The 27,462-nt window shown below is 41.7% G+C and overlaps 2 protein-coding genes across 3 annotated transcripts in view; one reads left to right on the top strand and one right to left on the bottom strand.

The window, feature by feature from the left end:
* kif20a (kinesin family member 20A) overlaps window positions 1-12,022 on the top strand; it is a 54,030-nt gene extending 42,008 nt beyond the window's left edge. For both annotated transcript variants that reach the window (XM_072591182.1, XM_072591181.1), the window contains exons 16-18: window positions 4,749-4,840; window positions 9,435-9,572; window positions 10,458-12,022. In XM_072591182.1, the coding sequence (XP_072447283.1) occupies window positions 4,749-4,840; window positions 9,435-9,572; window positions 10,458-10,769 (542 nt within the window). In that variant the 3' untranslated portion in view covers window positions 10,770-12,022. The remainder of the gene's footprint in view (window positions 1-4,748; window positions 4,841-9,434; window positions 9,573-10,457) is intronic.
* An 841-nt stretch (window positions 12,023-12,863) lies between these two features.
* The window catches only part of cdc23 (CDC23 (cell division cycle 23, yeast, homolog)), a 50,288-nt gene continuing 35,689 nt past the window's right edge, over window positions 12,864-27,462 (bottom strand). Inside the window, exons 10-16 of the mRNA XM_072591183.1 lie at window positions 25,736-25,889; window positions 23,700-23,819; window positions 23,537-23,612; window positions 22,941-23,002; window positions 21,072-21,150; window positions 13,726-13,845; window positions 12,864-13,187 (exon numbers count right to left, since the gene is read on the bottom strand). Of these exons, the coding sequence (XP_072447284.1) occupies window positions 13,020-13,187; window positions 13,726-13,845; window positions 21,072-21,150; window positions 22,941-23,002; window positions 23,537-23,612; window positions 23,700-23,819; window positions 25,736-25,889 (779 nt within the window). The 3' untranslated portion in view covers window positions 12,864-13,019. The remainder of the gene's footprint in view (window positions 13,188-13,725; window positions 13,846-21,071; window positions 21,151-22,940; window positions 23,003-23,536; window positions 23,613-23,699; window positions 23,820-25,735; window positions 25,890-27,462) is intronic.

The following is a 27,462-nucleotide window of genomic DNA, read 5'->3' as shown; positions in this document are numbered from 1 at the left end:
CAGGAAAAGTCACCCTGTTGGGTTTTCTATAGGCCTCTGAAAAGGTTTGAGAGATGTAGAGGAAAGGATAGCAAAGATGATTCAGGATAGGAGTGGGTGTAGTAGGGTAGTTGCTACGGAGGACTTTAATTTTCCAAACATTGACTGGAGATGCTGTAGTTTGAGTGCTTTAGATGGGTCAGTTCTTGTCCAATGTGTGTAGGAGGGTTTCCTGACACAGTATGTGGACAGGCTGTCGGAGAAATTATGCAATTGAATAGAGACCACACAAGCACAGATTGGGTGAAATTGACTAGCTGTTTATTATGAGTGATATAGCTAGAAGAGAAATTGACTAGGCTGAAACAGAACTGACAGTCTGTACAGGTAAATCAAGGGTTCTCTTCCTCAAGCAGTAGGCACAGGCAGTTTTATAGGGGGACAGTAATGTGGTGCGAGTTACAATACAATCAAGAGTAAAACCTAATCAATGGGAGGACGGCAATGTGTCAGTGATTTGAGTCAGGAGATTTCGATCCTCTGTGAGAGGAGGGGTTAATGTTTCTCATCCTGGCATCATTGAGTTTCCATTGTGGTTAGTCTGCAAGCATGGTACACCTTGGTGCCTTTCAGTCTGAGCATCTTTTAGAATTCCAGTGTGTGTGAGGAGTGAGGCTGTCCTTACTGCTTTGGGAGCAGTTATGCTTACGATGTGCTAGGAAGTCGATTGTAAGGCTGTCTTACAAAGTGTATTCCCCAGTCTGGAAGTGACTTGAGTCATCTCCTGTTTGCTGCCTAGTGTCTGAGTTAGCCTGTTTGGTTAAGGCTGAGGCACTCTGGGTAGTTTCTGTTGTGGCTGAGCACAGACATGGTTCCTTATATTCTTTGTGGCCATGCTGTGGGTGGATGGGAAGCGGATTTTCTCCCACACAAGCCAACAAGGGGTGAGGCCACACTGGGTAATGAACCAGGCCTGGTGTAAGATTTGGAGGTAGGTGAGCACTTTTTGGTGATTAGTAACCACAATTCGGTTATGTTTACTTTAGCAATGGAAAGGGATAGGTATATACCGCTGGGGTAAAGGCAATTACGATGCAATTGGGCAAGCTTTAGGATGCATAGGATCGGGAAGAAAACTGCAGGGGATGAGCACAATAGAAATGTGGAGCTTATTCAAGGAACAGCTACTGTGTGTCCTTTATATGTACCTGGGCAGGGAGAAAGTGGGTGAGCGTGGGAGCAGTGGGTTATGAAAAGTTGAATCTCTTGTCAAGAGGCAGAAGGCTTATGTAAGGATGACATGTGAAGGCTCAGTTAGGGTGCTTTGGTTACAATTTAACCAAGAGGGACCTAAGAGGAGCAAGGAGGGAACATGAGAATTGGCAGGTAGGATCAAGGAAAACCCTAAAGCTTTCTATAGGTATGGTCATGAATAAATGACGAGGGCCTGTCCAGGACAGTAGTGGGAAGTTGTATGTGGAGTCAGGAGATAGAGGTGCTAAATGAATATTTTTCGTAAGTATTCACACTGGAAAAGGACAATGTTATTGAGGAGAATACTGAGATACAGGCTATTAGACTAGATTGGATTGAGGTTCATAAGGAGGAGTTAGCAATTCTGCAGTGTGTGAAAATTGATAAGACCCCTGGGCCATATGGGATTTATCCTAGGATTCTCTGGGAAGCCAGAGGAGAGATTGCAGAGCCTTTGGCTTTGATCTTGATGTTGTCATTGTCTTCAGGAATAGTGCCAGAAGACTGGAGGATAGCAAATGTTGTTCCCTTGTTCAAGAAGGGGAGTAGAGACAACCCTGGTAATTATAAACCAGTGAGCCTTTTATCGGTTCTGGGTAAAATGTTGGAAAGAGTTATAAGAGAGGATTTATAATCATCTAGAAAGGAATAATTTGATTAGGGATAGTTAACATGATTTTGTGAAGGGTAGGTTGTGCTCATGAACCTTTTGAGTTCTTTGAGAAGGTGGAAGAGGGTAAAGTGGTTGATGTGGTGTATATGGATTTCGGTATGGCCTTTGAGAAGTTTCCCCACGGTAGGCTATTGCACAAAATACGGAGGCATGGGATTGAGGATGATATGGATCAGAAATTGGCTAGCTGAGAAAAAGACAGGATGGTGGTTGATGGGAAATGTTCATCCTGGAGTTCAGTTACTAGTGATGTCCCACAAGGATCTGTTTTGGGTCCAGTGTTGGTCACTTATAAAAATGACCTGGATGAGGGCATAGAAAGATGGGTTAGTACATTTGCAGATGAATCCACTAACCTTAGTGTCGTGGATAATGCCAAAGGATGTTGCAGGTTACAGAGGGACACCAATAAGCTGCAGAACTGGGCTGAGAGGTGGCAAATGGAGTTTAATGTGGAAAAATGGGATGATTCACTTTGGAAGGAGTGTATTGGGCTCATGGTAAGATTCTTGGTAGTGTAGATGAGCAGCACAAGATCTTGGTGTCCATGTACATAGATCCCTGAAAGTTGCCACTCCGGTTGATAGGGTTGTTAAGAAGGTGTACGTTGTGTTTGCTTTTATTGGTAGAGGGATTGAATTTCAGAGCCATGAGGTCATATTGCAGCTGTGCAAAGCTCTGGTGTGGCTGCACTTGGAGTATTGCATCCAGTTCTAGTCGCTGTATTTTTTTATTTTTGGAAGGATGTGGAAGCTTTGGAAAGAGTTCAGAGGAGTTTTACTAGAATGTTGCCTGTTATGGAGGGAAGGTCTTGTGAGGGACCGGAGGCTGTTTTTCATGAGAAAGAAGAAGGTTGAGAGGTGACTTAATTGAGGCATACATAAGGTAATCGGAGGATTAGAAAGGATGGTCAGTGAGAGCCTTTTTCCTCAGATGGTGACATAGAGGGGACATGGCTTTAAATTGAGGGGTGATAGAAATAGGACAGATGTCTGATGTAGTTTCTTTACTCAGTATTAAGAGCTTGGAACGCCCTGCCTGCAACAGTAGTAGACTTGTCAAGTTTAAGGGCATTTAAATGGTTATTGGGTAAACATATGGATGAAAATGAAATAGCGTAGGTTAGATGGGCTTCAGATTGGTTCCACAGGTCGGTGGAATGTTGAGGGTTGAAGGGTCTGTACTGTGCTGTAATGTTCGATGTTCTACAAGTTGTCCACTTGTTTGTGACTAGCCTTGCACAGAGTGAGAGTTGCCATGGCAGTGATTCAGCTCATTGCTTCAGGAAGTTGTGGCTTGATGACTCTTACACGGCTGTATGGTGAAATAGAATTACCACTGATCTGGGTACCAAATGGCAGCCCTACTCATGGTTCTATTGATAGGGGTATCTCCTGCAAACATGACTCTTCTGCAGTTGGTAGCTCGCTCTGGTGCCTGCTGAATGATTGAGCTCAGCTGCTTTTTCCTGCCTGCCATTATACCCTTGGATTCTTGACCTCCCGAGGGAATCAATTTAGCATACTTCGAATATTTAATTTCCCTGCTTCCACCCTGCTGAGGAAGAGAATTTCGGATTTTCAACTCTGAAAAAATTTCTCCTTGCTTCTGCTTTAAATGAGGAACCTTTCATTTTTAAACAGTCCCTCAGTTCTGGTTTTTCCCACAAGGGAAAAAGCATCCTTGCAGTATCTTTCTCTTTCCCCTCCCCATTCTCGTCCCCTTTCTTCAACCTCACTCCCCAGTCAAATCCTTAAAGTAAAAGCTGTATGCAATCTAAATGTGCTTTTGCCAATGCCCTCTAAACTGGAGCAAATTTTCTATATTGTTTTTCTAGTAATGAATATTTCAATAGCCTTTCTCATCTGAGTATATTAATACTATGACTATTTCTGTGCTGCACTTTGTATAATTCAGGAGAACATCTGTTCCCCAACCACGCTGAGAAAAGTAGCTATTTAAAAAAATTGTTGATGGGCTATGGGATGGCAGGCAAGGACAGCTTTGGATGTCTGCTCCTAATTGCCCTTTAGCCTGGCAAGCCGCTCAGTACATTTCCGAGGGCAGGTCAGAGTAAACCATATTGCATAGTGGACCAGGTAAGATGGTCCATTTTTCTTTCCCAAAGACATTAGTGAAACAGCTGGATTTAAATGGCATTCAGTAGTTTCCTGATCATTATTGCTGAAACCAGTTTCAATTAGTGGATATTATTTTTTTCCAAAGAAAATTCTGCAGTTGTTTAGATTCTACATCATGAGATTTGGACCCCTGTCTTCCATGGAATTGTCTGCATTTCTCTACTAGTAACCTCAATCATAGCACCATTTCCTACAAAACTCATTCCCCAATGTAGAATTTGGAGTGATGACCCTAGAATTAAGAATTACATTGGGTAGGTAATGAGCCACCTGGATTACTTGACTGATACAGTCCCCAGCAGTTGTAGACCCTTACTTAGCTCCCTAATTGTCTATCAGCTGAGGTTCTGACTACTATGATAATGTAAGTAATACTTGCCTAAGTAAGGGTTGAGGTTTCTATGCTAGTTCTACTGTGACTGCAAGTTGCAATGAACTGCTTTTGTGACCTGATTTGTTGACGAACTTGAAAAGCAATCTGTATTCTCATGTTGCCACTAAATTTCAATTTTAAAGTGTGTTGCCCCTAATAGTAACATCTTAAACTGAAAGCTTGGCATCAAGATTTGTAGGAATTTTTCAGTGGGACTTCCTCATGAAGCATGTCTCTTTGAAACTTGTATTCCGTAGTTAGACTTAAATGTGTGCTTTCCACAAAGTCCGCAGTTTCTTTCATTGACTGTTAATTTGCCATGTTACAGAGTTGAAGCGATACAAGGACATGATTGAGCTTCCAGCTGGAATGAAACATCTCACTGTTGATGCTGACCGGAAGATAGAAGCAGGGCAGAGAGTGAGTCCTGTATTTCCTCTTTGTTCTGACCCAGTTTGGTGGGGTTAATATTTTAAACTACTTCTGGCCAACTGATTGCTTGGAATGACTTTAGATTTCCATACTGCTGTGTTGAGACACCATAATGCATTTATCTCAGTAATGCTTTTGGGGCCAGACCTTGGCTGGAAAGCTTGAATGTGAAGTTGCTTGTGTGATGAATTAAGGGGTTCTTGATGCAAGTCCTTAACAGTTTGCAGCATATTGTCAAAGAGGAGGTTGAGAAAATGGAAGTTGTTGTACACATTGGTAAGAATGACATAATTAGGGAATGTGTTGTTGCTTTAGGGTGAATATAGGAAGTTAGATAGAAGGATAAGGAGCAGAACCTCAAAGCTAGTACTGTTTGAATTACTTCTGGTGCCACATGCTATTGAGTAGGAATAAGATGATACAGGTTATTCGTCATTGAGTTCACTGTAACACAATTGAAGGGCGGGGTGTTGTTTCTATGGTGTGAACTTTTAAAGTGTGTTGGCTGTAATATGATTACATTGCCAACACTTTAAAGCAGTTTCTATAACGTGGGGTTGCACAAGAACCCAGCCATCGTGTTATAGAGGAACTGACTAGGGCAGATAAATCAATGGAGCAGGAAAATCGACGTTTCGGGCAAAGGCCCTTCATCAGGAAGCCCAAAACGTCGATTTTCCTGCTCCTCGGATGCAACCTGACCTTGCTGTGCTTTTCCAGACTCTGACCTCCAGCATCTGCAGTCCTCACTTTTGCCCAGATAAATCAATGGCTGAGGAGATGGTGCAATGGGCAAGGATTAAGTTTTTGATCATTGAAATCTCTTCTGGGGTAAGAGAGACCTGTTCAAAAGGGACCGATTTTACCTGTACTGGAAGGGGACCAGTTGCCTGGTGGGGAGATTTGCTAATGCTATCCAAGAGCCTTTAAACTAGTATGGAGAGGAGGTGGGGGAATCCAAAGTTGAGGGAGAGACCAGTGACGATGGTTCTGAAACTTTTTAAAACAAAAAAGAAAAGGCAGGCAAGAGCAAGTTCAAGAACGAAGTAACTCGAAGAATTAAACTACATTTTATCTCCAAGTGGTCTTACAGTTAAGGCATATGAACTCAGAGCAAGTGTGGGAATATGGAACTGGGACATCATAACTATAATAGAAACATGGGCTGAGGGAGTGGGAGGAGGGGAAGTGGTGTTTTTGATTTAAGGAAAACATTAGAGGGATAGTCAAGTAAAGCTATATGGGTGGAGTTTGGAAATAAAGGGATGATCACCTTGATGGAATTGTACAATAGGCCCCCCAATAGTCAGAGGGAAATTGAGCCATTATGTAGAGATCTCAGATACCTATAGAAGAATAATAGGGTTATAATAGGGAATTTTAAAAGTAAGATAATGAGTTCAGAGGTATTATGTTCCTGTTGGAGTGAAGGGTATAGGTGGTAAGAGTAGGGAACAATGGATGAATAAAGACATTGACGTTTTGGTCAAGAATGAGAAGTCATGTATCAGTTTTCAGCAACTGGAATCATGTGGATCTTGGAAGAGTATAAGAAGTATAGGGTCATTGTTAAGAGGGAAATGGGGAGGGTAAATGGGTTATGAGATGACCTTATCTGACAAGGCTAAGGACAATCCAAAGAAATGCTGCAAGTAGTTTTGAGAGCTATGCAGAGAATCGAGCCCCCTAGAGAACAATGAGGTTATATATGTGTGGAATCAGGCAATGGGAGAGCTATAGAATTAGAATCCCTATTGTGTGGAAACAGGCCCTTTGGCCCAACAAGTCCACACCAACCCTTTGAAGAGAATCCCACTCAAACCCATTCCCCTACATTTACCCTTGACTCATACACCTCACCTATAGGTCCCTGAACACTGGGCAATTTAGCACAGCCAATTCACCTTTGGATTTTTGGATTACTAAACAAATATTTCAATTTTTACTGTGGAGAAAGGGAACACTGGAAATTAATATTGAGGTCTTCAAAACAATCCACGCTACAGAAGAGAAAGTGCTGAAGGTGTTAAATGCCAAGGTGGATAAATCTCTGGGCCTGATCAAGTGTATCCCAGGACTTTGTGGGAAGTGAGGCAGGAAATTGCAGGTCCCCAAGCACAGACATTTGTATCATTTATAGCTAAAGGTGAAGTGCTGGAGAATTAGAAGGTGGCTAGTGTTGTGCCATCATTTAAGATAGGCTGTAAGAAGCTGGGAACTACAGACATGAGAGTTTGACATCACTGGATAAGTTGTTGGTGATTCTGAAAGATGGGATTTACATTTAGAGAGGCAAGGACTAATTAAGGGTAGTCAGCATGGCTTTGTGTGGGAAATTGTCTTACAAACAGTTTTTTTTTAAAAGGATGTGACCAAAGAGTGGTGGCAGAGCGGTAGACTGTTAACATAGACTTTAGTCTACCATACAGAGTCTTGTCAAAAGTTTTACTAATCAGTAAAGTTAGATCACATGGGGTTCAGGGAGATCTTGCCAATTGGATACAAAATGGGCTTGACGTTAGGAAACAGAATATTGGTGGAGGATTGTTTTTGGACTGGATGCTTGTGACCACTGATTCTGCAGGGATCGGCGCTGGGTCCTATTTTGTTTATTGTTTTTGTATAAAATGATTTGGATTAGAACATATGCAAGGTTAGTAAGCTTGCAGATGACATCAAGATTTTAAAAAAACTATCTTGATCATTGGGGCCAAAAGGTTGAGGAGTGGCAAATAGAATTTAATTTGGATATTTGCGAGGTGTTGCGTTTGGTAAAATGAACAAGGACAGGTCTTTTACAGTTAATGGTAGGTCCTCCGGATAGTGGTGTTGAACAGAGACCTAGAGGTTCAGGTACATCGTTCTTTGAAAGTTGCATCGCAGGTAGACAGGGTGATAAAGAAAGTGTTTTAGCACATGCCTTCATTGCTCAGGCCCTTGAGTATAGGAGTTGATACGTCATGTTGTGGTTATACAGGATGTTGAAGTCTCTTCCGAGCATTGTTTACAGTCCTGGTCACACCACTATAGGAAGGGTGATGTTAAATTGGAGAGGGTTCAGGAAAGATTTACCAGGATATTGCTGGGGCTAGAGGGTTTGTGTTATAAGGATAGGTGGATAAGCTGGGACTTTGTTCCACTGGAGTATAGGCGGTTAAGGGGTGACTTTTAGAAGTTTATAAAATCATGAGATAAGACGAAAAGCAAAGGTCTTTTACTGTGAAGTGGATGAGTTCAAAACCGGGGGCATATTTTTAAGGTGAGAGGGGAAAGATTTAAAGGGGACCTGACGGGCAACTTTTTAAACACTGGACAGTTTGTATGTGGAATGAACTACTGGGGAAGTGGTAGAGGTGGGTACAATTACAACACTTAAAAGACATTTCGATAGGTTTGTGGATTGGAAAGGTTTAGGGGGAAATGGAACTAATTTAGTTTGGGAAACCTGGTCGGCATAGACGAGTTGAATGTGCTGTGTGACTCGTTATTTAAATGGAGAGATTGTAGAATTTTGTAGTCCAGAGCCATCTGCGTCCTGGAACATGGATTATAAAGTTCGTCTGCAAGTACAGCTTGTGTTTAAGAAGGCAAATAGTGTTGTCTATTGCAAGGGGAATGGAATATAAAAATAGCAAACCTTTGCTAAAGTTGGACACAGCATTGGTATCCTTACTAAGGATTCAATTGCCTTGTGCACAGTTCAGCGAACTTTTCACTTTAATTACTCCTGGAATGGAGGGTATATTGTGAAGAAAGGTTGGGTTAATAGCAATTGAAATTTAGAAAATTTGGGGTTGGGGGTGACAATTTTATTGAAAATGAGATCATGAAGGGATTTGACAGAGCAGTTGTTGAAAGAATGCTGTCCTCTTTGTGGGAGCGACTAGAACGAGGGATACAATTTGAAAATAAGGGGCCTGCCATTTAAGACTGGGATTGTGGATTTTCTTTTTGAGGATGCTTAGTCTGTTGAATGATCTTTCTCAATGGTGAAGGTAGGGTCATTTTAAAATACAATTTAATATAAGGCAGAGAAACAGATCCTGGATTGACAACGGAATCAAATGTTAGAGGGAATTATATTTTAAAAATGGATTGTACCCTCAACTCCAATCAGCCATGATGTTATTAAATAATAGTACAGGATTGAAGGGCTGAATGGCCCACTCCTGTTTCTACTTTTCTTGAACAGGATAAATAGTTTCTAATGATGCACTTGGTAACTTTTGAAAACAGATTTTAAAACTGACAAAGAAAACCTGGAGGGTTTCTCAACAGGTTATGATGTAGAATGCATGTCTGAAGGAGGAGTGGAAACAGATTCAATAATAACTTCAATTTGATTAGATCATTCCATAGATGAAAAGCTTTCAGGCATGGACCTCAGTGTTTCTGCTTTCGGAATCACTGCTGGCAGAGTCAGTCACCTGTGCTGTAAAATCTTTAATTACAACTTCTCTTTTCAAAGCGATTTGCAGAATCTTCTGCTTCTGCCGGGACATTATCTATTATAGTGTACTTTTTGCTTTAACCTAATTGTCCTAATTCACACCTCTTTTTGGTTATGTCTCCCCATTTTCAGAATGCAAAGCTGCTGCAGAATGAGCTGCAGAAAATAGGCCAGGCTTTGCAGATATCAGAAAGAGCATGTTGTCATAACACTGCAGCTGAAAACCTACGGCGCACTCTAGCCAAATGTGAAGACTTAATAGTAAAACAGGTATGTTAGCAATTGTGCTTTTAATTCCAAGTCTGTGCCATCTTTCAGATATGTCAAAATAAAAACAGCAAGTGCTGGAAAAAGTCAGCATTATGGTGAGTGTGCTCAAATTTCCAGTCTGATATGACTTCAGAAGTGACTCATGTTGGGAGTCTATTTGCTGAGTTGGCTGATGGCTGCTTTTTGCAGTGATGCCAACAGCGCGAGTTCATTTCCCATACTGGCTGAGATCACTTGAAGATTCCCTCCATCGAGGTGTGGTGACTCTGGTTAAACCACCACTAGTCATCGTCTCTGTGATGAGAACAGACCTATGGTCCTCTGGGACTATGGCAACTTATACATTATTGAGAAGGTCTTTTGCCATGCCAGCATTTTATCTGACCCTTATTTGGCACCACATTCAAGGCTACCCATTTGCTAACTCTCATCCTTGCACATTCCTTTTTTCAGCATTGGTTGCTGGTCAATGTCATGGTTTCCCACTTTAATGTTTTTTTTTCTCCAAGAATGCTGAGTCTACGCTTATTTTGGCTGCAAATGAATCTACACCAGAAATCAAAATTTAAGCTCAGCTCGTCTTTACAGACTTAGCATTAAATCTAAATGCTTTTACAAAGTAGCTGGTTCCTGTGAGAACCACTGTTTAATAACATCCCACATCAAACACCAAACATTTAGTAAACAGAGATTGCATCCTAGAATTTTAGAATAGGTCTGGTAGGAGACTAATTGTTTTCCTCTGCACATACTTTGTTGCTGAGCTTGGGTTTAATGAGAAGGTAATATTTTTAACTAATTAAAATTGGATTGCATTTTCATTTAGGACTTGAATACTGTATAGCGAAGCATATTGAAAAGTCTGTTTTTTTTTCTTTCTGACAGGATCAAACGTTGGCAGATCTGCAGAAGCTGCTTATTTTGGTAAAGTTGGATCTGAAGAAAAAAAACGCATGCATCGCGGAGCAGTACCATACAGTCCGCCAACTTCAGGCAGGTCCCGGCTGCAATAAACGACGCTGTGCTGGCAATATTGAAAATCAGCCACCTCCAGGGAAAAAGCCATTTCTAACTGGTCTCTTGACCCCACTGAGGCTTGCCCAACAGCCAGGAGGTAGCACTCCCTCCAGTTATATTTTGCGATCACGGGCCAGAATGGATAAGGCATTGCATCTCTCTAGTGCAAAATATCAATAAACTATTAAGCCTTGGGGGTTTTGTAGATAATACTTTTTTTTAATTTTTAAATGCATTTGGAAATTAGGTTAAATCTAAAAAAAAATTACATGACAACTTCAGTGTTTTGCTCTTTTTATAACCCTTTAACTCTTCTGCAAAGATTTGTGTGAAATTAGGAACAGTACGTTTGGGAGATTTGTGCCAGAGGTTATGTGTGCTTGCTTTTGAGTATTTTGTATATTATGTTGCTCAGAATCCAGTTTTCAAACTTTGTCTGGCCAGTATTTGTTCAGATATGGTTTGGAGTTCTGCTCCACAAGTTAATGAACAAGGAATTATCTTCATGTTAGATTTTTTTTAAACAGGGGTAGTGTATAGAGATTATCTTCAAATATTCTGACAGATTAAGGTTACTATTTTTAAGTATTAAGATTTAGAATTTTTTCTTTTTGCCCTGACGTTTTTGTACAGATTGAGGGCTTTGAATAGATAAAACTTTCCCTCTGTATTATGTAATATCTGCTTTGTGGAAATAAGTAAGCTAGTTAACCCTATTTCCTTAAGCTTGTATAATCGCTACTATGAGTATAATAACCAAATTTTCAAGTAAGCCATATATTTATCTTCCTGTATATTCCAAAGATATATTCATTTGAGGTGAAAGTAGTTTAGCACCAAAGTGTAAATTGTGTGCACTTTCTTTACCTGGAAGCTGTTAGTCTGTTCTGTTAGTCTCTTGATATTATTGAATGTATTTCAGAATGTGAGTAATTCATATGATTTTAATGGTTAAACACTAGTGTTCAATGTACCTGCAGTTTTTAAAGAAATGTTACAGTGCTAACTTTCAATGGGATTGTTGAACACTAATTTCTAATGAAGATCAAATGAGCTTTAACTATCAGAACTTGATACAATACTCCTAATAATAGGTTGGGTTTCTTTTAAGCAGCCCCTCCTAACTACTTCAAACTAAAGTATGTAGCTGTTGGGCTACAAGTCATTGAACTTAAATTGTTACTTTTGGTACATTAAGGAAACTGTTAATACTACTTTCTTGTTATAGCATAACAGGACCCATTGCACAGCATTCTTAATTAGCATCTTCTAAGAGATTGTATGTGCTTGTCAATGCCAAAGATACCACTCTTGTACTTAAAATAGTCTATGGTATTGTTGTAACTTCAAATCCTTAAGTTGGTGTCTGCTCTTAACTGTTTTGTAACTTGCCATATGCATGTGAAATTAAAAAGAATTTCTTAAATACATAATGGCATATCCTGCTAGCGTTGCTACAAGCGGTGATGGCATTTGATATGGAGTTACTGCTGATTTATGTAGTATTTAAGTGGGGAGAAATTGCAGAATGTTGCTGTAGTCCCTTGTGACTGGACAGGGAACATAAAAGCAGGAAAGTTTTCCTGCAGCTGTAAAAAGCATTGGTGAAACCACAACAGGACAGCACCGTTCCCCTGCCTGTGCATAGTCAACAACACTGACTTCTAATCATGGAGTCCATGGCTGTACACCAACCCTAGACAGAGGGATTACTGTTAGAAAATGGTTATATAGTCTTGGTCATCTTGCAGGAAAAAGGGCCATTGCATTACAAGTAGTAAAGTGAAGTCATTTTCTGATTGCTGGAATGAGGGGCTGTGAACAAAAGTTTGACAAGTTGGACCTATATCCTTTGAGTTTACTGAAACAAGATCCTGGATATGAAAGAATGTTTCCACTTGCAGAAATGAGAACTAGGGGGACACCCTTTTTAACAATAAAGGGGTCTCTTAAATGGGAAATGGAGATTGATCTCAACTGCACTCAGAGATTTGAGTTATTTGGTCCAAAAGCTGAGGTGAGGGACCAAATGGCATAATCTTGCTTTTGTGCTAGATACTGATTTGAATGGCTTTAAACTGATTTAGCTGAAGTTTTAATTAAATTCAGAGGAATATTGAAGTACTAATGTTGACTGATCAAAAGATGAGGGAGTCCAGTTCTTCACAACTAGCTGGATATACCTAGCTCTGGTTATTTGCTTAAGGATTTGATTAAAATGTTATTTACCTAAAAAGAAAACATTTTTTAAAGAATATTCTACCAAGACAGGAATGTGTATAAACATTTAATATTTACAGATATGCAGTAAACTTGAACAATCTCTTTTAAGTTCCAAATAGTAGCAATTGACATGCCCTCAGTTATTTGAGGCTATACCAAAGCCAATAGTGGGAGATGTATTAGTTTCTGATAGCAGCACTGACACATTCATGGTGTGATGGAAGATAAATTGAGTGGTGGCAGTTTTGCAGAGGGGGTATTGACTCCAGGGACAAATGTCCGTGATATGTCAGCACCCATGGGTGTTGCTGTCATATCACCTTGACTGCGAAGCTGTGAAATTTGTCTCAGGAGAGCTTTTCCTTCTTCTCTAGTCTGGAACAAATTAGATTAAGATTAAATCACAGCAAAAACATTAACTTTGTTCTCAATTGTTCAAAAACTTGCATTCAAATCACAACAAAATAATTCCTTTTGCTCTTTTTTCAAATGGTGTCAGAGGCACAGGGTACTTCTGCACTTCTCAGCATTTTATTTGGTAGTAAACTATATGAACTGTATAAACCAAAACATCAAAGAGGCCAGATTACCAAGAGCATTGTCTCATTGGCTCCCACTCTGCTTTTGGGATGGTAGTGGATGAATTTTCTTTCACTTATGGCCCGATCTAGTGCAGATGAGCAGATGGGATTTGGATTTGAGTTTATTCCAGTGTGGGTTTTTGTTTACCATTCAACAATTCAAATCTTGAAGCTGGTGGGGATTACTAATTGCAGTATTGTCTCTAAACGTAATCAAAAGGGGTTTTTCTGGGGAAATACGTTGAACATTAGCAAAATAGTCTTATTTGAGTTCCAACTACAGCATATGGTCAATTCAAAGAATTTGATAAAGAGTGGTGGTTAAGACTTACATCATTGTAATCACAGCATTTCTGTGCACAAACTGATGCCTCATCCCATCGTTTACACTTGAAATAATACTGAGCCAGAGCTCTAAACGCAGTGCTCATTTCATGATGCTCCAGAATCTCCTAAAAATGTGAAGAAGGATAATTAGGTGAGGGAGAAACTTAAAAAGCCTTACACATACCTTTCTCCAAACACACTTTGCAAGCTGTGGTGTAAATTGTGTCAAGAACTGCAAAGTGAATTTTCTTAAAAAAAAAACTGGGAGAGCAAAATGATAAGTTTGTAAAGCAACCCCCCAAAAACACATTCATGCTTCGAAAGTCCAGGTTGTATTTGTTGGAGATTTGTATGTGTGAGCAAGTGTTAAGACTGCATCACACCATCCTCACAACCTTATCACAAAACTGAATGTTGAAGAATTTATTCATTCAGGACATTTTGTTCTCTAAGTCATTAAACTACACAGGCATGCTCTTCAATCACTACCTCAAAGATTCAGCTTCAGAATGGGGTTTATGCAGAATAGATAATTCAGCCCCTCCAGCCTGTTCCATCATTCAATAAGATCAACTTGTAACGTGTGCCAAAACTAGACTACAGCAACCACACAAGAGATGGACTATGACTATTTTCTGCTGATGGCAGTGAGTTGAAAATAGTCAAAATAAGGTTAAAATTGTTATAAGAGTGGGGAGTGACAGGCACCAAATATCAGGTGGGAAACCTAGCTCAAATGGCAGGTTTGAGTGTTAAATATCCATGGCTACAAGGTACTCAGAAAAGATAAAAAGGAGAATAATAGGTATCTTTGGCTAAAGGAAAAGGTGACTACAATTACATCTATTGACCCATCCACACCGACCCTGCAAACAGCAACCCACCCAGACCCAGTCTCTTACATTTACCCCTTCACCTAACCTGCACATCTTTGGACGGTGGGAGGAAACCCATGCAGACACAGGGAGAATGTGCAAACTCCATACAGACAGTTGCCTGAGGCAGGAATTGAACCTGGGTCTCTGGCACTGTGAGGCAACTGTGCCGCCTACTAGGCTGTAGAGGGACAAATACGTACAACACATCAGAACTGTAAACACCTATTATAATGGGAAACTAATTATCAAATATAGACTGGAATAGTGGTAGCCTAAAGTGCAGACATTTCTAGATTGTATTCAGGAGAATTTCCTACAGGTCCAGCAAGAAAGTATGCATTGTTGGATGTAGGATCTTGGAAACGAGGTGGCCCAAGCAACATTTGGGGGACAGTGACCATGATATCACAAGCTTTAGAATAATACTTGTCTAGATTAGAGTGGTGCTGGGAAAGCACAGATCAGACAGCATCCGAGGAGCAGGAAAAATCGACATTTTGGGCAAAAGCCCTTCATCAAGAAGTGATACCAGAATGATATTGGTCTATCCACAGTAAGACTAATCAACTGGTAGAGGCAGGAACTGTACTGTACTGGACAGACTGGAACCAAAGCTGTATTACAGGCTCTCTCTTCAAAGAGATGGTTCAGGCACAGTTGTGATATATTCACAGAATCCCTACACTGGGGAAACAGGCCAATTGGCCCAACAAGCCCACACTGACGTGTTCCCATACCCTATTACTTTACATTTCCCCTGACTAAAGAACCCTGAACACTATAAGCAATTTAGCACAGCCAATTCACCTAACCTGTACATCTTTGGATCATGGGAGGAAACACATACAGGCATGGGGAGATTGTGTGGAGCTTGCACAGTCACCCGAGATTGGAATTGAACCCTGGCGCTGAGAGGCAGCAGTGCTAACTACTTAGCCACCGCCCTGCCCCAAAACTCTCAATTTCTAATTTTATTGAATTCAAATTCTACCACCTAGTGATAAAGACACTAGGCCGTCACCTCCCCCTTATCAGAAAATGGTGGGACAAGCAATCTCCTTTGTTAACCAGACAGCTCTGAATTTAAGTTTAAAAAACATAATTGATTAGCAAGACAAATTCAGAAGGTGAAACAATAAAGAAGAGGGATTATGCAAAGACTGAGAATTGACACAAAGGGAAAATCCAAAGTATTCACAAACCCAAAGATTAGGACCAAAAAAAAGGATTTAAACTTGGAAGTAAGGGGCGTGGCTGAGGTATTTGCAGCTGTCTTGACCAGAGAGGCAGATCCTTCCCAGGTCATTGTGACAGAGGAGGAATTGAATAAGATGTCAGTACTTAAAATTGATAACACACCAGGGCTGGATACAATGCATCCAACAATTTAAAGTAAGTGATGGCAGAAATTGCAGAGTCACAAACAATCATTTTTCAATCTTCTCTAGGTTTGAGGATGGTGCCTGAGGACTGGTGATTTGCAAACATTACTTCCATACGCACAGAGATGTGCAAAGAGTATGGACAGAGTACAAAATAAAGGCTATGATTCTGGACCTTCCTTTTAATTAACCTTAACCTATTCAATGACGTTCTGACATATCTCCTGTGTTAGGTAGGAGCTGAAGGCCTCTAACCAGAGTTTAGGGTCATTACCACCGCACCACAAGAACCCTCATTTCTGTTTCCAAATATCAATCTGCTCAGAGATGATACTATACCCAGGCTTCCTGTCCCACAGGTATAAACACTACCACTGTATCACAAAAGCCCTAGTAATGTACTATTCTAAAGGGTGTGCAAAAGCAGAGACACCTGTGCGCATAAGTGTGGACATCATCAAAGATGGCAGGGCAGGACAGATAGTGAGGATTGTTTACAAAAAACTCTTCTAGGCTACATTAACAGGACAGAGAGTAAAAGAACAGGAAGCTTATGCTGAACCTATATAGGACTGGTTAGATTTCAGCTGGACTATTGTATATAGCTAACGTAACACCCTTGTACAAGGAGGGAAGAAGAAAGAAGATGGGATATTAAAGACCGGTTAAACCTGACCTCAGTCATCGACAAAATTTGAGAGTTCATTATTAAGGATGAGATTATGGAACATTTACACACACAGGTGTCTCTGCTTTTGCACACCCTTTAGAGTAGTACATTACTAGGGCTCTTGTGATGCAGTGGCAGTGTTTATACCTGTGGGACAGTAAGACATGAGATAGCTTTGGCAAATAGAATTAAGGAGAATCCAAAGGATTTTTACAAATATATTAAGGACAAATGGGTAACTAGGGCGAGAATAGGGGCCCTCAAAGATCAGCAAGGCGGCCTTTGTGTGGAGCCACAGAAAATGGGGGGAAAAGGATTGGAAGATATAGAATGTAAGGAAATAGATGGTGACACCTTGCAAAAATGTCCATATTACAGAGGAGGAAATGCTGGATGTCTTGGAACGCATAAAGCTGGATAAATCACCAGGACCTGATCAGGTGTACCCTAAAACTCTGTGGGAAGCTAGAGAAGTGATTGCTGGACCTCTTGCTGAGATATTTGTATCATCGATAGTCACAGGCGAGGTGCCGGAAGACTGGAGGTTGGCAAACTTGTGCCACTGTTTAAGAAGGGTGGTAAGGACAAGCCAGGGAACTATAGACCAGTGAGCCTGACCTCAGTGTTGGGCAAGGTGTTGGAGGGAATCCTGAGGGACAGGATGTACATGTATTTGGAAAGGCAAGGACTGATTAGGGATAGTCAACATGGCTTTGTGCGTGGGAAATCATGTCTCACAAACTTGATTGAGTTTTTTGAAGAGTGTAACAAAGAAGATTGATGAGGGCAGAGCAGTAGATGTGATCTATATGGACTTCAGTAAGGCGTTCGACAAGGTTCCTCATGTTTAGCAAGGTTAGATCTTGCGGAATACAGGGAGAACTAGCCACTTGGATACAGAACTGGCTCAAAGGTAGAAGACAGAGGGTGGTGGTGGAGGGTTGTTTTTCAGACTGGAGGCCTGTGACCAGTGGAGTGCCACAAGGATCAGTGCTGGGCCCTCTACTTTTTATCATTTATGTAAATGATTTGGATGTGAGCATAAGAGGCACAGTTAGTTAAGTTTGCAGATGACACCTAAATTGGAGGTGAAGAGGGTTACCTCAGATTACAACAGGATCTGGACCACATGGGCCAATGGGCTGAGAAGTGGCAGATGGAGTTTAATTCAGATAAATGCGAGTTGCTGCATTTTGGGAAAGCAAATCTTAGCAGGACTTATACACTTAATGGTAAGTTCCTAGGGAGTGTTGCTGAACAAAGAGACCTTGGAGTGCAGGTTCATAGCTCCTTGAAAGTGGAGTCGCAGGTAGATAGGATAGTGAAGGGAGCATTTGGTATGCTTTCTTTTATTGGTCAGAGTACTGAGTACAGGAGTTGGGAGGTCATGTTGCGGTTGTACAGGACATTGGTTAGGCCACTGTTGGAATAGTGCTTGTAATTCTGGTGTTCCTATCGGAAAGTTATTGTGAAACTTGAAAGGGTTCAGAAAAGATTTACAAGGATGTTGCCAGGGTTGGAGGAACTGAGCTACAGGGAGAGTCTGAATAGGCTGGGGCTGTTTTCCCTGGAGCGTCGGAAGCTGAGGGGTGACCTTATAGAGGTTTACAAAATTATGAGGGGCATGGATAAGATAAATAGACAAAGTCTTTTCCCTGGGGTTGGAGAGTCCAGAACTAGAGGGCATAGGTTTAGGGTGAGAGGGGAAAGATATAAAAGAGCCCTAAGGGGCAACGTTTTCACGCAGAGGGTGGTACGTGTATGGAATGAGCTGCCAGAGGATGTGGTGGAGGCTGGTACAATTGCAACATTTAAGAGGCATCTGGATGGGTATATGAATAGTAAGGGTTTGGAGGGATATGGGCCGGGTGCTGGCAGGTGGGACTAGATTGGGTTGGGATATCTGGTCGGCATGGACTGTTTGGACCAAAGGGTATGTTTCCATGCTGTACATCTCTATGATGTCCCGCCATTCCGGGAATTGACCTTGTGAACCTACGATGCACTCCCTCAATAGCCAGAATGTCTTTCCTCAAACCTGGAGACCAAAACTGCACACAATATTCCAGGTGCGGTCTCACCAGGGTCCTGTACAGCTGCAGAAGAACCTCTTTGCTTCTATATTCAATCCCTCTTGTTATGAAGGCCAGCATGCTATTAGCTTTCTTCACTGCCTGCTGTACCTGCATGCTTGCTTTCATTGACTGATGTACAAGAACATGTAGATCTTGTTGTACTGCCCCTTTACCCATGTTGACTCTATTTAGGTAGTAATCTGCCTTCCTGTTCTTGCCACCAAAGTAGATAACCATACATTTATCCACATTAAACTGCATCTGCCATGCATCTGTCCACTCACCTAGCCTGTCCAGGTCACCCTGTAATCTTCTAACATCCTCCTCACAGTTCACCCTGCCACCCAGCTTTGTGTCATCGGCAGATTTGCTAATATTACTTTTAATACCATAATCTATATCATTAATGTATATTGTAAAAACCTGCAATCCCAGCACTGATCCCTGCGGTACCCCGCTGGTCACCGCCTGCCATTCTGAAAGGGAGCCGTTTATCACTACTCTTAGTTTCCTGTCAGCCAACCACTTTTCAATCCAAGTCAGTATTTTGCCCCCAATACCACGCGCCCTAATTTTGCTTACACTTTGGTTGGAGGAATACAAAAAGCTTTGGGAATCTGAAGCACAAAGGGACTTAAGAGAATGCAGAACTAGGACTCCTAAGGTTAAAATGCAGGTCCAGTTGGTAGTTAGGAAAGCGAATGCAATGTTAGCATTCATTTCAAAAGGGCTAGAATACAAGGGCATAAGATATAGGAGCAGATATTCGGCCATTCAGTCCACTGAGTCTGCTCCGCCATTCAATCATGGCTGATTGGGGATGAGAAACCTTTCTCCACATAACCCTTGATACTCAATGATCTGGCCTCCAAATCCTTCAGTGGCAATGAATTCTATAGATCCACCACTCACTGGCTGAAGTTTCTCCTTAGCTCCATTCAAAAAGGTTCTCTCTTTACTCTAAGGCTGTGCCCCAGGATCCTAGTCTCTCCTACCAATGGAGGCATCTTCCCAACATCCACTCATGGGTTCCACAAGCTGCTCCAAAAAGCCATCTCGTCGACATTACACAAATTCCTCTTCTTGCAATCTACTACCAACCTGATTTTCCCAGTCCACCTGCATATTGAAATCCCCCATGATCACTGCAACATTGTCTTTTCTATCTCCTGGTGCATCTTGCACCCCAGCTCCTGACTACTGTTTGGTTTTTTTTGACCTTTGTGGTTCCTCAATTTTACCCCACACAGATTCTACACCATCTGACCCTACTTCATTTCTTACTAATAAGGCAACCTCACCCCCTCTGCCCACCTGCCTGTCTTTTCAGTAGGATGTATATCCTTGAATATTCAGCTCCCAATCCTGATCCCCTTGCAGCCATGTCTCCGCGATGCCCACAACATCATTCCTGCCAATTTCAATCTGCACCACAGGCTCATTTACCTTTTTCCTCATACTGCGTGCATTCCAATATAACACCTTCAGTCCTGTAGTAACCGTCCCTCTTCTCATTGTCATGTTTGTCCAGTGTGCTTGGAGTTTGATTGCTAACCTTTTAAGTACACTCTGTCCTGTGTGTGCTGGAGACTTTAATAACCTTTCCTGAGTTCTGCACCCTTAACTCCTCCTTTAATTCGGGTTTTCGAATTTCCTCTATAACTGAAGCCACTCCCTATCCTGACTTGGAAAATATTGCCATTCCTTTAGTGTCATTGGCTCAAAATCCTGGAATTCCCTCCCCCAGGGTGAACTGCCCAGAGTTTCCAATAAAGTAAGGGAAACAGATAGCTACAGAGAGAAACTATTTGTTGCCAGTGGAGGAGCCTGTAACTGTGGGGCACGATCCAAAAATTAGAACCAGCCCTTTCACGAGTGAAGTTAGGGAACACTTTTAAGCACAAAGGTAATGGAATTTTGGAAATATTCTGCAAACAACAACTAATCTAGATCAATAGTTCAATTTTAAATCTGTAGTTGATGTATTTACCAAAAATATTCAGGAATGCAAGGCACAATGTATCTATGAAGTTATGTGGCAGACCAACCATGACTTAGTCCAATGGAAGAACAGGCTCAATCCACTAATCCGGTCCGAAATTCACTACCTGGTTCAAATCTTGAGCTTTTAACAAGCTGCAAAGACAGATGGTCACAATGTGCTAACAGAAGGATACAGTACACGGATTAAAAAAAAAACACATTGGAGGGGTCAGATCGGAAGGCCTCCTTTTGCAAATGAAACAGCAGCAGAACAAATACTCGTGTTTCTGCTACCTTGGGTCCACCAGTGTAGATAACATTGTTCGGGTCTGCCAGTGTCACATGACCCTTGAAGAGACTTACCCCACAATCACAGATGTCTTGGACATATTTGATGTAGCACTGTGCTGCTTGATCTGATTCACCTAACTGCTCGTGAATCCTGCAACATTATGGAAGGGAATAGACATTAAGTCAATACGACCCAACCAACACCGAGAGACTGGCAATGTTGGCAGCATTACAGACTACATTAGATGTTTGTTTATACTTCCTCTGCCAATTCCACAATCTTATGTAGTTTTTGAAACAAAACAGAAGTTGCTGAAAAAGCTCAGCAGGTCTGGCAGAGTCTGTGAAGAGAAATCAGAGTTAATGTTTCGGGTCCAGTGACCCTTCCTCAGAACCTGAGGAAGACACTGCCAGACCTGCTGAGCTTTTCCAGCAACTTCTGCTTTTGCTTCCGATTTATAGCACTCGCTTTCGGTTTTTATTTATGTCATTTTTGTTTGGCTACAAACAGATTAGAATATCCTTTGTAAAGATGTTTTAACACAGTAAAATATAACTGAGATCTCAGACTTAATAAAACAAAAGTGCAGCTTAATGTGTCCCACTGTTTGATCCTCTGTTCAGACTGCTACAGGAAGCAGTGTATTAGTACACAGCAGGGGTACAGCGGCTTGCCTTCCCACTTGTCATTTCCAATCTTAGATGTGTGTTCCCAACCAAATCACTTTGGTCCATCTCTCAGCAACTGCTTCACAATGGAACAGGCAGTTAAGGACAAGTCAGTTAACTGGAATCTTGCATTAGTAACTAGTAGAGGGGTCAGTAATCTTCTACCTCTAAGTCTCCTGGTTAAGAGGAAGGTTGAGGAGACCATGGGAGGGGATGTATGTTTGCTCACTGAGCTGGAAGGTTCGTTTTCAGACGTTTCGTCACCATACTAGGTATCATAATCAGAGAGCCTCCGGATGAAGCACTACTGGTACGGTCTGCTTTCTATTTATACCACCAGTGCTTCATCTGGAGGCTCACTGATGATGTTACCTAGTATGGTGACGAAACGTCTGAAAATTAACCTTCCAGCTCAGCGAGCATCCAGAACCTCAACCTGAGCTACAAATCTTCTCAAAACTCGCTAACAGTTGGAGTCTGGAACTCACTGTCTGAAACTCTTGTAACATTTAGACAGTATTTAGCAATTCATTTCCATTGCCAGAGCCTTCAGGGCTATGGGCCAATGGTTGGTCGATGGAATTAGTAGAGCTAGATTTTTGATGATCCGTTCGACATGGGCCGAATGGTCTGCTTCTGTGCTGTAAGTCTATAAATAGTGCAGAGAGACTTTGATTTCAAATACAAATCAACTTCATTTCTTCCCGTTTTTACAACTTCCTATTTTCTCCTTCACTGCCAGGATGACTCTTGGTTGTAGGTTCTGAAAGCAAGAAAATGCTGGGGAGATCACAGCGGGTCAGGCAGCATCCATGAAGAGAGACAGCAAGCTAACATTTTGAGTCTAGACTCTTTGCTGATATACTTTTTTGCGGTTCGTCACATCTACCTTAGCGAACAGTTAATCCTCATTTGTGCCATTATTCTTAAATCCGGAGGCTATTGTTACTAGTTACTACCCACTTTCCCTACTGAACTTTTCAAATCTTTTGGCATCAGTCACCATAACCTTAAGCTCTAACATTCAAAACATCTAAAGCTATAAACTGTTATGACTGAGATTATTCGAGTGAACCATCACTAACCTTTCCAAGACACTAATAATCTTTAGCAACCTTCCTCATTACATTTCTTTTCATAAGGTAACAAACACCAACTTTTCCATAATATGAATTTGTAAAATAGTCTGGTTGGAACATTCACCCAATTTCCAGGATATGACAAAACCAACCTTTACAATCGTTAAAGAGCTCTCCGCGGAGAAACACTTACTTTGCTAGTTTGACCAACGCCATTTTCTCGACATCACCAACAGAAAACGCCCTCCAGTAACACTGCCAATGAGAGACAGAAAGGAAGACAAGTCACTTGTTTCAGGATCTTGTGGCAAACCGGTTAGACAGCACAACATGGGAAGCAGTCTTCTCAAACAGGTTGTGCAAGTGTGGCTCCCACAAGCAAGGATTGTTACAAGTTAATCCACTGATCTGAACTGAGTATAGACAGAAGAACCTGAAGTGTCTAATCAACTCGAAAATCTCTTCAATTGGGAATAACAGACAATATAATGCTGACAAATAGCATGCAAACAACAGGAATAATACAGATAATTCTAATGAGTGACTTTAAGAAAAAGAAATAAACATAACCATTTTTACCAGACAGACTTTTAGCAGGGATCGAAATGGCAATGCAAGCTCTTGGACTTATGCCCCCTGCTTTTATTGTGAAATCCTTTGGATCATTTAACTGATTTGAAACCACTGTTTTTCGCAATTCTCTGCTGAAGCTGTACGAAGTTACCATCATTTACAGGGCCACTCTCAAAGTCAGTTTAGCTTCTGAATAAAAACAAGGCAGGGAAGTACCTTCTTGGCTTCAGGCAGCTGATTCAGCTTTTCATAACATTCACCCAAAGCGATGAGCATTCGAGAGTCATTCGGTCTGTGGGGAAAAGACACACTGTTTCCAAATCTTCCCAAATTCCAGGCAGCATGTGGTACTGTAGCTTTATTCCCTGCAGTGACTTACCTGAGCTGATGGGCTCGTCTGTAATAATACAAACAATAAAACGGCATCTTGAGGATCTCATACGTCTGTCCCAGTCCGTACCAAGCTCTGTAATCTCGTTTATTCACCTCAATAGCATGCCTGCAGGAACACAAGGAGTAACTGATAAAGACTGCTCCCTCATGGCTACAGAGCCAACCAAAGGCACGTTTCTCAGAATCCTGCTCAGACTCCAGCTTTAGCCTCAGGATGGATATATTAGACTCAGAGCAGTTACACATTCTCCATAATTATACCAGGGCTGAAAGGGTTACGTTCAGACTAGTTACATACATCTAATGTTTCCCATTGAACCATCACAAAATGCAGATTCAGCCTCCTGTAGAGTAACTGTCCAACTCAAGGCAATACATTTTAGGAAGGGTGTAAAGTTATTTCTTAAATGGCAAGAGTTTGGAAAGTATAAAATGTACAAGGGATCTGAAGTGCCCTTGTCACTAAGTCATTGACGGTTAATATGCAAACGCTATTAGGAAGGCTAATGGAATGTTAGCCTTTATTACACAAGGGTTTACTTATGGGAGTAATGAAGCTTAGTTAGACTGCACATGGAGTAGTGTGTGCAGTCCCGGGTTCCTTGCTGAGGAAGGATATTACTGCCATACAGCCAGTGCAACATATATTCACCAGGCTTGATTGTAGAATCATAGAATCTCTAAAGTGTGGAAGCAGGCCACTCAGCCCATTGAATCCACACCAACTCTCTGAAGAGCATCCCCCTCAGACTCCTCACCCTATCCCTCTCATCCTGCATTTCCTACGGCTAACCCATCTAGCCTACAAATCCCTGGACACTACGGGGCAATTTAGCCTGGCCAATCCACGCTAACCTGCGCATCTTTGGACTGTGGGAGGAAATGGGAGCACCCAGAGGAAGCCCACACTGACACGGGGAGAATGTGCAAACTCCACACAGACAGTCACCCCGAGGCTGGAATCATGAGACTAACTTATGAAAAGGGATTGGGGGCAAACTGGGCCTATATTCTATACAGTTTTGAAGAAGTGATATTACTGAAATCTACAAAACAATGAAAGGAGTAGACAGGGTTGATGCAAGTCAGGTATTTCCTCTGGTTTGAAGGGGGCAGGTTCTAGAATAAATGGACACAGTACAAAATGAAGGGGGTGTCATTTAGGATCAAGATGTGGAGAATTTCCTTTACTTGGAAGATTGTTATGCTTTAGAATTCTGTAGGTCAGAGGGGACTAGAAAGCTCAATCTTGGAGTATGTTTATGTAGAGTTTCAGATTACCGATTGTGAGGGGAGTATGGAGATAGTGAGAGTAAAGGGAATTGAAGTACTCAATCAACCACAATAGTGAGCAGACTCAGCAAGGTGAATGGCCTCGTCGTGTCCGACGATAGACTGAAGATAACGGAGACAGTTTCCAAGGAAAGGGATGGGAGGAGGCTTGACAGAGATGTTCAAAAGCCATGAAGGGTCTGGACGGAGCAGATAGGGAGAACCTGCTGCCATGGAAGGAGGGCTGAGAACGAGAGGACTCTGAGGCAGGTGAACATTAGAAAAGCCAACTATAGTCACAGAGTCACACAGCATGGAAACAGGCCCTTTGGTCCAACTCATCTACACCGACTGGATATCCCAAATTAATCTAGTCCCATAGTGCGGGGTTAAGTTCTGAATGCATTGCCCCAGCATGTGGTAGAGACAGATTCAACCTTGGCTTTCAAAAGGGAGCTGAATAATTATCTGCAGGGAGGAGCTCTTAGGGAAACAGCTCGGATACACTGGCTTGAATGATTGAAACTATTCTCTGATTCTGTGGGGCCACGGGGAAGGTGAAAGCAGCAGCAGGTATTAGACCTCAGTTTGGTTCTGCTTCATGACCAAGTCTGTCCTCCAGTATGAGGAGTGAAGCATCAGTCGAGTTTTCTATTGTAAATAAATGAAACGGGGATTCAGGGCAGTGAAATCCTGCCTGGATGTTATCAGTTGAAACAGCATGTGTAAGTGAACAACTACATTAGATACCTGTAAGCCTGAATAGCTGCTGATATGTTCTTCATCTCCATATATTCATGACCCATCAATGTCCAAGCACCAAGGTAACGAGGATTTAACTTCAGTGCTCTTTGAAAGTACAGGGCTGCTTTCTCATGTTGAGACCTTAAACTGTAGTAATTGCCTTGGTGAGAAGAGAAGTGACATTAGGCTTACATTTCTGTACAACAGCTTAAAACTTAAAGGTCCAAGCAGCAAATACTAATCTGCATTTAGCCAGGTAATTAAGTATTCGAGAACCCTCGGTCAGGGAAGACGAAATATCACCATCTCATCAACCACTGCTGAGAAGTATTTTCCCTCCAAGTCAGCAAAATATTAACCACACATGGGGATAACGTATAGGCAACTTCATAAATGCTGTCCTGTTATGGACCGGACCAGACCAGACCAGACCAGACCTTTCAAGATCTGTTAAGAGGGTAGCCCAGACCCTAATGTTTTCCTATTTTAAAGGTAGGTATGAAATGTGTGTTCCAGACGTGAGGCAACTGGTCAAACTACTCCACATTAAGCAAAACAATTTATTTAAACACTGTAGTTAAGATACAAACAAATGAAAGAGGAATTTAGAATAATATAACTATCAGAAAACATGGTAGGAAAACAAATAATAGATACAGTACCTATTAACTGTTCCATTATAGTAACATCCCATAAACACATCCCTTGATTAAAAAAAGGTAAATTCAGACAGATTCCTACATGTAGTTCTCCAATCCAGGAGGAAACAATATCAAGAGAGATTTCAGAAAAAGTAGCAGCTACTGTTAACATAGAACAATACAGCGCAGAACAGGCCCTCAATGTTACGCCAACCTGTGAACTATTCTCAGCTTGTCCCCCAACACTATCCCAAAATCATCCATGCACTTATCCAAGGATTGTTTAAATCTCCCTAATGTGGCTGAGTTGACTACATTAGCAGGTAGTGCATTCCACGCCCTTACCACGCTCTGCGTAAAGAACTTGCCTCTGACATCTGTCTTAAATCTATCACCCCTCAATTTGTAGTTATAACTGAATTCACTGACGTTTACAACTCTTCTGGGAGCCAAACACCTTCTGACTGACAAACAAAAATCGAGACAGCCTGGTGTCTGAGAGCTGGCCACTCCCATCCAGGCTGCTGCCATTGTTCTAACATTTTAACCAAAAACGTCAGAGCGGCGAGGAGGAGGAGGAGGAATGGTAAAGTGAGGGCTGCTAGGAATGGTGGGTTTTCCCGCATTAAAAGGAACTCACCTCGGGAATCGGGCCTCCATTTGCGAGAGGTGCGAGGGAGGAGCAAAGGACTTCTGGGAAGTCATATATTTATGTGGTTGCATTACCCGAAACACTACTCGGGTACTGTCTCCCACCCGTCCTCCTCCTCTAACCAAAAAAAGGACCTGTGCGCCAGATTGTAAAGTAATGAGTTTATTTTTTTATTCCTTATTTTTTCCAACAGTCTCCTTGGGAATTTAGAATCATGGGAATGGCGGTGAGGGCAGTTGAATGTTCCACCTGCAGAATGTGGAAGGTAGGGGTCACGACCAGTGTCCCTGCTGACTGCATCTGCAGGAAGTGCACCCAACTCCAGCTCCTCGAAAACCGCATTAGGGAATTGGAGCTGGATGAACTTCGGATCATTCCGGAATCAGAGGGGGTTATTGAGAGGAGTTACAGGGAGGTAGTCACTCCTAAGATACAAAAAA

Source organism: Chiloscyllium punctatum, chromosome 20, assembly GCF_047496795.1.
Source record: "Chiloscyllium punctatum isolate Juve2018m chromosome 20, sChiPun1.3, whole genome shotgun sequence".
Taxonomy (NCBI): domain Eukaryota; kingdom Metazoa; phylum Chordata; class Chondrichthyes; order Orectolobiformes; family Hemiscylliidae; genus Chiloscyllium; species Chiloscyllium punctatum.
This window is presented reverse-complemented; position numbering and strand designations above follow the sequence as displayed.